The 12,014-nt window shown below is 57.1% G+C and overlaps 1 protein-coding gene across 9 annotated transcripts in view; it reads right to left on the bottom strand.

Annotated features, from left to right (window-relative positions):
- OBSL1 (obscurin like cytoskeletal adaptor 1) overlaps positions 1-12,014 on the bottom strand; it is a 26,771-nt gene extending 14,757 nt beyond the window's left edge. For 2 of the 9 annotated variants that reach the window (XM_033112121.1, XM_033112119.1), the window contains exons 1-9: positions 10,458-11,807; positions 8,685-8,954; positions 8,349-8,600; positions 7,881-8,183; positions 7,416-7,712; positions 6,000-6,272; positions 4,551-4,823; positions 3,615-3,887; positions 512-784 (exon numbers count right to left, since the gene is read on the bottom strand). In XM_033112121.1, the coding sequence (XP_032968012.1) occupies positions 512-784; positions 3,615-3,887; positions 4,551-4,823; positions 6,000-6,272; positions 7,416-7,712; positions 7,881-8,183; positions 8,349-8,600; positions 8,685-8,954; positions 10,458-11,469 (3,226 nt within the window). In that variant the 5' untranslated portion in view covers positions 11,470-11,807. Of the gene's footprint in view, positions 1-511; positions 785-2,924; positions 3,222-3,614; positions 3,888-4,550; positions 4,824-5,999; positions 6,273-7,415; positions 7,713-7,880; positions 8,184-8,348; positions 8,601-8,684; positions 8,955-10,457 lie in introns of those variants that run through there. The other 7 variants (XM_033112115.1, XM_033112117.1, XM_033112118.1 and 4 more) reach the window with 7 other exon arrangements.

Raw genomic sequence — 12,014 nt, 5'->3', positions numbered from 1 at the left:
TAGCCCCGATGTGTCTGACCCCAGGGCCCACCCCTTCTACCCCACCCCACTTCCTATCCCCTTTCCCTGCTTTGCCTTTGATATACTTATACCAACCTGAAAAAACATCTATTTTACTTATTTGTTATCTGTCCACTCATTCAAATGCAAGCTCTGTGAAGACAGGAGGTTTTCTCTTATTGGTTCACTACTGTACCTGTCAGCATCTAGAACAGTGCTTAGCACCTAGTAGTTGCTCAATGAGTATTTATTGAATAAATGAATAATGAGTACTCCTAATTCCTGGAGTCTCTCCACTAGGCCCCTGGTCACTGTCCTGACCCGATTTGGGCCAGCCAGGGCTCTCTGATGGCTGAGAATAAGGAGGCTGGGGGAGGAGAGGAGGCTGGAGAAGGGGAAGGCTGTGTGGGGCAGAATGGGGCCCCTAAGATGCAGGAATTGGGAGGTATGGGTTTCTGTCCCTCAACTTCCTGCCTCTCTAACTCTCCAGGGTGCTCTGGCGACTGCTCACCTGTGACGGTCACAGTGAAGAAGGCTGAGTCATCCCCAGCGTCGCACACGAACTCGCCCCCGTCCTCGGGCTGCGCCGCAGGCAGCACCAAGCGGCGGTGGCGCCCGTCGCTCTGCAGCACCAACGCCTCGCTCTCCTCCACCTCCAGCCCATCCTTGTACCAGCGAACTGGGGCATCCTCCCTCGACAGCTCGCACGTCAGCACTACACATTCCAAGCTCACGGCGATCAAGGTCACCTCATCCCGGGGGTGTATGATGCGCACGGGGGGCTCTGCAGAGTGGGGGCAATCACGTGCTGTCACAAACTCACCATCAGCCTCCCTGGAGCCATCTGGCAGCATGAAGTCCCTGTCACCCGCAATAATAAGAGTAATGAGGATAATAACAAGGAATCATAGGTCTACAATCTGTTCTCTGAAATCCCTGGGGCCAGAGGTGTGCCAGAATGCAGAATGCTTCAGACTCCAGAAATGGAGCATTTTTCATGTCACATACCCACCCCCCTTCACCCTCACTGGGGCAACTCCCCCCATCAATCACATTAACATGTCTTCAGTGTAACACAGAGATGTATTCACTCTCAGCAGGATAATTAAAGAGTACAAATAGCTTAAGGTGTCCTAAAAAGATTTTTGAATAATGCCACACTTCCCAAAAGCCTTTTGATTTTCAGAGATTTTTGGATTTCAGAATTGTGGGTAAGCGAGAGTGGATCTGTAATAGCAAATACGTCTATAACCACGGTTCCAGGAACAGCCCTAAGCACTTTACACATTTAACCCTCACAGTGATCCTAGGATGTAGGTAGTGTTTTATCTCCGTTTTCCAGATGAGGAAACTGAGGCACAGAGTGATTAAGCAAGTTCGGTAAGGTCATAGCTGGCTACACCTACTCTAGGGCAGGAGGCAGAGCTACCATCTATTAAAGGGAGGCTCAGACTCTGCAAGTAGTGGTCGGGATTCCAAGCCAAGGCTTGCGGGAGCTTAGTAATGACTGTTGCATCTGTGCGTAAGAGTTGCCAACACCTGTCTGAGAGTTCCCCAGGGACACTAAACGCGGATTCTGGGGGTACATCTCCAACTGCTCGAAAGTGGTTACTCCTCCATAGAGCAAAAACTACGTCAATACTGTAGGTGAGGGTGCACTGAGCCCGGACCTGGTCACACACCCTGGGGGATCTCTCAGAATCTTGTCTCCAGGACACTTTAGTGCTCCTTTAGTACTCGGCCCCCTTGTGGCCGGGCTGGGGAACTGCTAGCTTCCCGGACTCGCTTTTTGCAGGGACGCGAGCATGGGCAGCCAAGCCCACCAGCACACGCTCTGCCTCTGCAATCCACCTCCCTACCCGGGCTTGCTCTGCGAATCTAGAGGATGCAGGCCGGTTCTCTGGGGCCCAGCAAGCTGGTCTATTGCAGAGTGCAGCCGCCTGAGGGGCGAGGGAGGGTATGGGGGCAGTAGGAAGTGGACAAGGTGGAGATGGGGCAGGCCCCCCCCCACAGCCCTGGGACCTCAGCCTACCATCAGATTTGATTTCCCCTGGTCTACAGCGCAGGCAGTGGCGTGTGAACTTCCCTGTGAAGATGCTGGTGTTTTGTGGGGAGGTCAAATGTGGGCTGGCATGTGTCCGGCTGTGGCCATTATTTCTGGCCAGGGCTTGGGGTGGGAGAGCTTGAAGGGACTCACTGCAGGGCAGAGCATGTGCAGAAAGGCCTTGTTGTCTTTGTGGGCTTGTGTGTGCCAGGCTTCACTATTTGAGGTATAGGGAGTGAGCCTAAGCCGCTCAGCCTAGGCTAGGGCATTTTCCCTAGGGCAGGGCAGGGGAGGTGCGACATGACTGTGCCAGCAGCAGGACGCTTGTTCCATTGCAGCCAGCAGGGTTCTTCTGTGCCACCCTGAGTTGCCTAGGCCCTTCGACCCCCAACACCTCCACACCCCCACACCTCCACATTGGGATTGGCACTGTGGGCTGCAGCCCCAAAGCTTCCGGCACTGAATGACCATCACTTCCATAACGTCCTGCGCTTTGCCCACTTTGACCATTCTCCCCGCCTCAGCCCCCACCCCGACTTCAGCCCAAACCCCAAACCCCCACTTTGCTAACTCAGCCCTGCTCCAAGCATCCGTTTTGAAGGCACTTCCTGCCTGCCGACCAGGTTAGCGCCCGAGCCTTAGGCTCCACTGCATCCTATCAAGACACTTGACACCCCACCCTCTAAGACCCTCTGCCATGTCTGGCTTTCCTGCCTGGCTGTGAACTCCTGGAGGGAAGCAGGCGTCTGTCAGCAAGCTGCTGAGCAGGCGGAGCCCAGCCCAAGGCAGTACGCAACGGTCTCCCAGGCCCTCCCTGACTCTCCTGCTCTGCTTTCTTGAGCCCTCTCTCCTTGTCCCTCACAGCACTTGTCACGAGGTGTCACTGTACATTTATTTGCGTGTTTATTGATTTAACACAGGGGTCGCAAACTCATGCCCACAGGGGCCAGGTAAGTAAGGTCAGTGGCTGAAGCGGTCTGGGGAGAAGTAAAAAAGGAAGGGTGGGGAGGATGGGACAGGAATGTGGGCCCCGTGTGTGACAGGGGCAGCTGCTACTCAGTGCCAGCTGTTCGTCGCCATGAGGGGAAGCGGGACCAGAGCCGCCGGGTCTTCGGCTTTTTCAAGAGGACGCATAACTCCGGATTGTTATTTGAACTTTCCTGACTTTGGTAAGATTCTGCAGGCCAAACAAAACAAATCTGTGGGCTGCATGGGGCCCTAGGGACTGCCCATTTGCGACCCCTGGTTAATAGCTGCTGCCCCAGCTAGACTGGCAGCTGACCACAGGGGCCAGATCTGCATTATGCACCAGTTACCCGTAGCACCTGGCCCTGCCTGGCGCAAAGAAAGTGCTCAGTAAATCAGCCGGTGGGGCATAACTATTCTTGACCTTGGGCACCGGGAAGGAGCCTGCTCCCTCAAATAGGGGGCCCTGGGCTCTTCAGGCAGAGCCCTGGTACATGCACCCACAGCCCCACCTCCTCAGTGTGCTAGCTAGGGGCTATGTGGCCAGTTCCAAGGGCTCAACACTGTCCTTTGGGGACCCTGGGCAGCTGGGGTGGGCCCACACCTGTGACAGTGACGGTGAAGGAGGCTGACTCGCCATCGATTTCACACAAGTACTCGCCGGAGTCCTCGAGCTGGACTGCAGGCAGCACCAGGCGGCGGATGGTGTCCTCCTTCTGCAGGAGCAGCGCCGGACTCTCCACCACTTCTTCACCATCCTTGGTCCAGCGCACCTCGGCCCAGGGCCGGCACAGCTCGCAGGTCAGCACCACGCGCTCCAGGCGCACGGCGGCCACGTACACCTTGCCACTGGGGTACACAATCCACGAGGAGACGTCTGGAGGGCAGGGACAGCGTGGCCGAACGTCAGGGGCTGGGGCCTATGGGCCCTGCTGCCCTGCAGGATCCACACCTGTTCCCTACTCCTGGAAAATAGGCCACATATTGAACAAGAGGGCCCTCCCTTGGATAGTCTCACAGCTACTCAGTCACTCACAGCTGGAGACAAAACCACTCACCAAAGCACATCAGGGGCACGTTGTCAGCCTCAGCTGTAGAGTATTCCACATTCTCTAGGTTGGGACAGTGACAGTATGAAGGATGGGACCAGGGAGAGGAGGGTTGGGAGCCCAGAGGGAGCTGGGGTCTCCTGCAGGCCTCAGATCTTCTGACCCCTCTGATGCCCATCCTACACCCCGCCCTCCAGCAGCACTGTCTTCCCTCAGGTTCTCCTTGGCAGGGGTCTTCAGGAGGATGAAAAAGGCAGGGCTTCCCTGTGACTTCTGTACTCATAGCTACGACCAGCATGTTTGTGACAATGCATTTCCTATAGTGACTGAAACTCAGGGTGCAGACCTTGGGGGGGGGGCGGGAAGTGCATGTTACCAGCTGGGGGACGGAGGCCGGGTCTAGAAATAGTGGTGCAGGAGTGAAAGTGTGACAGCTGCCCAGGCAGGAGCAGGGAGCACCTTCTGTTCCATACGCCTGCCTGGACCCCCACCTGTGATGGTGACGGTGAAGTAGGCACGCTCGTCTCCTGCAACACACTGAAACTCGCCCCCATCGGGGGGCTGGGCGGCGGGCAGCACCAGGCGGTGATGGGGTCCTTCGTCCTCCAGCAGCACGAAGTCGCTCTCCTCCACCTCCTGGCCATCCTTATACCAGTGGACAGGGGCGTCCTCTCGGTCTAGCTCACAGGTCAGCATGACGCACTCGGACGTTATGGCGTGCACAAACACATGCTCCTGGGGGTCCAGGATATGCACTGGGGGGTCTGGGGGGGAGCAGAGATAGGGTCACACAGAGAACCCCCACACAAGAGACGTGAGTCCACACTGGCTGCTTGACCGGGACACGGTCTCGTCTCTGGAGGACACTGGGAGGGATGAGTCCATGCTGTGCAGGGGCGTCTGGGGTAATGACGTGGGATACTGCCAGTGTGGTGGCTGAGGCGTCACAGGAGATCACGTGGCACCAGTGAGTCCCCAGAGGATCAGAGGTCACGGGGTGGGGACATGGAGGGGGCCAGGCACAGAGAGCCTTTGTCTAGGCTGAGAGGAGGTCGCTATCACGGGCCACATCAGGGCCAGCTTTGCTGCTTTTACAAGAAGCCCCTGGTGCACTGGTTGTAGGTGGGGCAGAAAGGGGTGCCACAGTGGGACAGCTGCTCCATATAGGTAGTTTCTTGTCACTGGGTGCCTTCGGGCAGGCGCTACAGGACCTTCTGGCAATGGAGCTGGAACAGGACTTCCACTTCAAGTGAGATGAGCTGGATCAGGGGTTCCCAAGCTGCACTCCCCGAGTGGAAACTCAGCTCTGTCCTGTGGATTCTGACTCTGGTAGTCCGGGGGGCCTGGTCAGGCACATGTATAACTAGTTCCCAGGGTGGTTCTGAAGCAGCCAGAACGTGGCCTGGCTCCTGAGAACCACTGGACCACTGCACTGAACGCTTCCCTTTGACTCTGGCCATCTGGGGCAGTGGGTAAGCACAGGCCTGGGCGTGAACCCAGCTGGGGTGTTTGCTGGCTCGGTGATAATGTGCAAGTCACATAACCTCTCTGAGTCTCAGTTTCTTCATCTGTGAACTGGAGATATATTTCCCTTCATCTACGTCGTTGTGAAGATTAAATGAAAGTATATACCTGAAGTATGTGGCAGAACACTTGACTAGTAGATGTCCAATAAATGGTAGCTCCCACCCTCCTTGCCTTAGTTGAATTTAGTTCCCCTCACTCTACCCCGGAAGATGGTTTGCAACAGGCGAGTGTGTTGGAGGGTGCTGGTGCATGGGAGGATTAAGAAGGAAGTGCAGTGATCTGAAAACACGTCCCCTGGCCCACCAGGACCTCACTGGCAGGGACCCCCCCAAGCAGGCAGACCAGAAGGCAGGGCTCGCACGGCTCCAGAGTCAGCCTCGGCTGGAGGAGCCCAGGCTGCAATGGTTCCTGACCTTGGACAGTGACGCTGAAGAAGGCCGAGACCCCTTCTGTTCTGCACTCAAACTCGCCGCTGTCCTGGACTTCAGCAGCGGGCAGGATCAGGCGGTGTCTGCGCCCATCTGTCTTCACCACCAGTGACTCGCTCTCCTCCACCTTCTGTCCATCCTTGTACCAGCTCGCCGGGAAGTCCACCCGGGAGAGCTCACATGTCAACACCACCCGCTCTGAGGTCGTGAAGGTCAAGGACACCTTGTCCTGGGGGCTCAGGATGTGCACCGGGCTCTCTGCATGTGGAGAAGCACGGTCACACACAGGTCCTCGTCATGCACTCCCTGAGACAAACACCCTTCCCCCCGACCCCAACTGTGCACGTGCTCAGTGTAGAGAGGGGAGACCTCAAGCCAGACAACTGCTGTCCACACATTTGTTGGAATTTTAAAAAATAGGTTTGGGCTTACATATCAACTCTTAGGAGCAGTGGTTTCAGTGGGCAGAAGAATTCCTAGGGAGCCTGCTAAAAAGGTAGATTCTTAGACACCTCCTCTCCAGTCATACGAGGGCCAGGGAATCTGCATTATAACCCAGACTTCCAGGTGGTGATTCTGATGTTGGTGACCCTGGGTTGCATTTTGTAAATGCTGCTCTGGCTGCTGGTTACTTCTTACTTTGTCCTCTGCCCAGGATGCTGGCAACTGATTGCTTGAAGGCCCTGTGCTTAGGCGCCGAGGAATTCCTTGATTGGCCTTACAATCTCCAGCAATGGTGAGATGGCAAATGCCAGCATGTTCCCTGAACTTTATGACCCTCACTAAGGGCTGTCCTCCTCAGGGAACCTCATTCCTTCTCCTTCCCTGTCTCCACAGGTGGCAGAGTGTGATTCTGGAGCCAGACTGCCTGGGTTCATACTCTAGTCCCACCATTCATTAGCTCAGTGGCTTTCTTTGAGCCAGCCACTTAACCTCTTTGGGCCTCAGTTTCCCAATCCATAAAATGGGATGACAAAAGAACCTATCTTGTAGGGCTATTGAGAGCATTGTGTTAATTAATATATGTAAAGTGGTTAGGACTGTGGCTAGCACACAGAAAGTAGCTACGACAGTGTTAATGATTATATGATAGGGCAGGAAGCTAGGGGCCAAGGTGCCAGGGTCTGTGTCTCTGAAATGACAAAAGTGACAGAATTCTGTAAACCATAAAGCACAATGGAGGATTTGGATATGAAGCTAACGAATTAACAAGAGGTCACCTGTATGATGCATGTGGATTGAAAATTAGCATTCTGGACAGGATCCTCTCTCTGAGCCCGCCACAGATGTTCCTTACTCTCCTGGCCCAGATGTGAGAAATGGGAGCAGCATCTGCTTCATTTTGCCAACAGGACCCGTGTCTTGGCCCTATCTGCCCATCCTGGTCCCACTAGCACCAACCTTGGATGGTGAGGGCGGCAGAGTCCTGCACTCCTGGGCAGCTGAAGCCGACCAGGGCCCCGCTGTCCTGGTGCTTGACGGCTTGCAGGATGAGTCTGTGCTGCAGGCCCTTGTGCTCCACACGGTACCGCAGGGCCCCGGGCTCTACCTGGCCCTCCGGCTCAGTACTCTTGAGCTCTTCCCCATTAAGGAACCAGGTACCTTGGATGATGGTGGAGAGGTCGAGGGAGAAGATAGCATCTTCCCCATCATATACTTGCACATCCTCCAGACCTGCTACCAGGCGAGCTGTGGGCACTGAGATGGGGACAGAGTACAGCCATCAGAAACACAGCGGTGGCAGTGGGCAGAGATTTGCCAGTGGAAGGCATTTAAGGGGACAGGGACCAAGGGCTGCAGAAGGGAAGAGAGAGTGCGACTTGGGATAGAGACACTGACAGGCCGGGTCTGGCAGGACGGACTCACCAAGGTGAGCTGACCCATGGAACACAACGTGGGGACTGCGGCCGTGTTCGCTGACCGTGCAGACGCGGAAGCGGTAGTCGCCCTCGGAGGGCACACAGTCTCCCGGCACCTCCACGGCTCCGGCTTTCTCAATGCTAAAGCACTGGATCCAGTCTTCTGAGCCCACCTCCTGCCGCTCCAGCCGGTAGATGAAGGGGGTCTCAGGAGCTGGCTCGGGAGGCTTCCAGGTCAGCAGGACCGTGTTCTTGTGGCCCTTGAACATCTCTGCCAACACTGGAGGTCCCGGGGGATTGTGCTTGACGCCTGAGACAAAGGCAGAGTTTGTATTCGAGCCCAGCTCCAGCCTCCTACCGCCCTCCCACCTTAAGTCCATTTTGCCAACCTTGACTCTGGCATATGGTCACCCTACCGCCCTGGCCACCCTGTCTAGCCCTTGAGGAGTCTGCCTAAGGGTTTTCACGCCCTCACATTTGACTCTGAGAAGAGTGGTGGTACGGGAGTTGCCCAGGCTAAAGGTGACCTCGCCAGCATCTTCTCGGGTGACCCCCGGAAGGACCAGGGCATGCATGTGGCCAGAGCTGCTCTGGCAGGTGGTTGGCAAATCCTCCCCGTCGCGGCTCCAGCGCCCCTCCACCCCAGCCTCTCGTGTCTCCACCAATAGCACCGCGTTCTCGCCCTCCAGGACGTCCAGCTTCCGGGGCAGCCGTTTCAGGATAGGCCCTGAGATGTGGACGGGAGTCCATTAGCCTGGGGTCAGGGCATGTGCCTGCCTCAGCCTGGGCCTCCTCCCGCTGGCCCGCCGACCTTTGACTGTTACGTTGGCCACAGTGCGCACCCGGCCACGCATTTCGCACAGGTAGACGCCGTCGTCATCCGCCTTTAGCCTATGGATAATAAGGCGCCTGACGGTGCCCTCCTCGATCTGCTCGTACTTGCGGCAGGGCAGCAACCGTTGGTCCTCACGGAACCAGGCAGTGGGAATGCGGGAGTTGGGTACTTTGCACTCTAGCACGGCAATCCCATGTTCCCGGCCCTCCACATCCTGCAGAGGCCTCGAGAAGCGGAGGCGGGGCTCTGTGGAGAGGGGAGAGACCAGAGAAGGCTCTGGAGAGGGCCAGACTAGGAAGACTCCTCCTAGCATCAACTGCCTACACCCACATTAGCTCAGGCCGTTTGCTTTTCTCCTGGCGCACGAAGACATTGTGGAATCATAGAAAAACAAAAACCACCAGAAAGGAACATCAGATGGTCTAAATTCTCATCTGACCCTGACACTCACTAGCCACATCACCTCCAGCAAGGCCATTTTAGTGATCTTGGGCCTCAGTTTCCATACCTGTAAAATGGGGAAAGGGGTAGAAAGGCCTTGGACCACATCAGTGATTTTCAAAATGCTCCCTGTGGTCCCTCAGAGGCACTGCACAAATTCTGCAAGGTTCTGAGTTGCATTTTCTCTTTAAAGTACTTTAAGCATTTATTTTTTGAAAAAAAAAAAAAAAAAAAAAAAAAAAGCATGATGCTGGAAACGACCAGTAGGTTCACCTGGGCTGCTGAGAAGTGCGTTTGTTGTGCAGCTCCGGGAAGGTCTGCCTTGCCACTGGGCTTTTTTCCCCTCTTGATGGAGTTAAGAGTTCAGCCTGCCTGGCCAGTGTATGCATGTCACCATACCCATGAGGCCACCACCATGGCACAGGTGCCACATGCTTGAATGCTTGCCAGGCAGGGCTCAGGAGAGCTGCCAACTTTTTTTCCTCTGCGGGAAAACGTTGGGCAATAACTACGAAAGATATAATCCTGCAGGTTGTGATGAATTCCTATTATGGAGAGCTTTATCCTCCAGGATGAGTTTGGGGTGCTCTCCCCTGTTTTCTGTTTATGAGCATTTATTAGATATTGTTGAGGTGACTCAACTTTGAAATATAAATTTCTTCTCCTTCACCTTCTTCTTGCAAAGCTGGGGAGAGCAGCCTAATGGAAGAATAGTCAAAATTCACAGAGCAGTTTTTATCCCTCAAATTTACCTTTACTATGAATCAAGAGTTTCTCAATGTGACTACTTGCAGCCAGGCCTTCCCACAGACCAGGTGATGAACGCAGCCTTCACTTAAAATGTGTATATTCAATAAAACAGCCTCCTTGTTCTCATTGATTGGCTTTCTAAGTACACGTTATAAATCTGGACTTAGAAATTTACTGCCATAAAATGATCCTTTTCTCTTTCTTATATATTGGGGGCACAGATGGGATTTCTATTGGGGGAGGGGAAGTAAAATAACAAAGGTTGAAAACCACTGGACTAGAAGAGTTCTAGGCTCTTCTCGGTTTGTCCATCAATCACTTCTTAAAGCCTTTAATCAAAGGGAGGTTTCCACCATGAGCCTCAGAATCACTTGGGGAGTTTGCTAAGAAGCTCCTGGGTACCGTGGAGACTTACTAAATCCGAATCCCTGGGGGCGGGAGGCAGGCAGGAAATGGGATTTTGGTACTCCGCTTCCCCTCCCCAAAACGTCTTTAGGGCAGCACTGGGCACCGAAGGGGGCTGGAGTTAGGAGGGCTTGGGAGGAGGTGCCGCCGTACCTTTGACGTGCAGCTGCACAGCGCTGAGCGTCTGGCCCGCCGAGTTGCGCGCGGCGCACACGTAGAGCCCGCGGTCCTTGGCCTGGCAGTAGAGCACCTTAAGCACGAAGCCGCCGTCGCGGTCGCGGTACATCAGACGGCGGCGGTCGGGGAGCAGAGGGCGGCCCTCCCAGTGCCATTCGATCTCAGGCTCCGGCTTGCCCATCACGTAGCAGCGGAACTTGGCGTGCTTGCCCTCGTTCACCCAAAAGGTCTTGGGCGCGCACTTGACCGGCTCCACCACAGGCTTGGGGGCCTCATCGGGGTCCGGGGGCGGGCTCTCGGGAGGCTGCTGCACCTGGAGCAGCGCGCCCGCCTGCGCGTGGCCGTGGGCATTGCGGGCGTGGCACACGTAGACGCCAGAGTCGGGCAGCCGCGCCGCCAGGATGCGTAGAGCCAGGCTCGCGCCCCTGCCGTCCTCGGCGCGGCCCGGCTCCAGCGCGAAGTGGCTGCTGTCCCACACTTCGTCCAGCGCCATCCCATCCTTCTCCCAGTACAGCGTGGGCACGGGGAGGCCCCCCACCTGGCACGTCAGCATCACCTCCGCTCCCCGCAACACCCACTGCGACCGGGGCCCCGAGAGGAACACCGGGGCGCCCTCCCCAGTCCCGGGCGGCGGCAGCGGGCGCTCGGCGGGCTGGGGCTCCGGCTCGGGGGCCGGCGGCTCCAGCACGGTGACGGCGGCCGCAGCGTAGGCCTCCCCCGCCGCGTTGCGGGCGCGGCACACGTAGACCCCCGCGTCGGTGGGCAGCGCGACGCTCAGCAGCAGGCAGTGCTCGGCGCCGTCGGCCGGGAAGCTGAGGCGCTCCGAGGCCGCCAGCTGCTGCCCGCCCTTCTCCCACACGACAATGGGCGGTGGTTCCCCCAGGACGACGCACTTGAGCTCAGCTTCCGCGCCACTTACCACCCGCACGGGCCGCGGGAAGCGCAGGAAGCACGGGGGGCTCCCCTGATCGCCCGATCCCGCCTTCATCGCGGCGGCCGCAAACGACCCGCAGCTGCGCCGGGGAAGGGCGGGCGGCGGGCGCGCGGAGGCCTGGAGCCCGGGAGGCGGGGCGCGTCTGGGGACCCGGCCTGGGGATCCGGGGAGCTCTCCCTCTGGCTGCCCGCTCCCGGGTCGCCTCCTTACCGTCGACCCGGAGGGGCAGCTCTGCGGCGGCGGCGGCGATTCCTGGGCCCGGAGCCCAGAGCTCAGGGGGCAGTCCTTCCTGTTTGCCTTTACAGCGAGGGGCCCCGCGGCCTCCTCTGCCCGCGGCCTGGCTTCCTGCTCCTGAAAGCCTCTCTTCCCAGCCCCCTCCCACAGCCTGGGCCTCTTTCCCCTCCTCCCTACCACCTCCAGCCGCCAGGTCCCCAACCTCCCGCCAGGCTAGGGCCTGAGTGGCAGAGGCGCCTGCAGCTGCCAATCCCAAAAATATTCTCTGATGACACAGCTGGAAGACAAGAGCCCAGACTGGCTCCTCCAGGCTAAGTTTAGAGCAGGCGGGACCACCTGCCCCCCGCACTAACCCCAGTTCTAGC

This window comes from Rhinolophus ferrumequinum, chromosome 8 (genome assembly GCF_004115265.2).
Source record: "Rhinolophus ferrumequinum isolate MPI-CBG mRhiFer1 chromosome 8, mRhiFer1_v1.p, whole genome shotgun sequence".
NCBI classification, from domain to species: Eukaryota; Metazoa; Chordata; class Mammalia; order Chiroptera; family Rhinolophidae; genus Rhinolophus; species Rhinolophus ferrumequinum.
The sequence above is the reverse complement of the archived record's forward strand: the minus strand, read 5'-3'. Positions and strand labels throughout refer to the sequence as shown.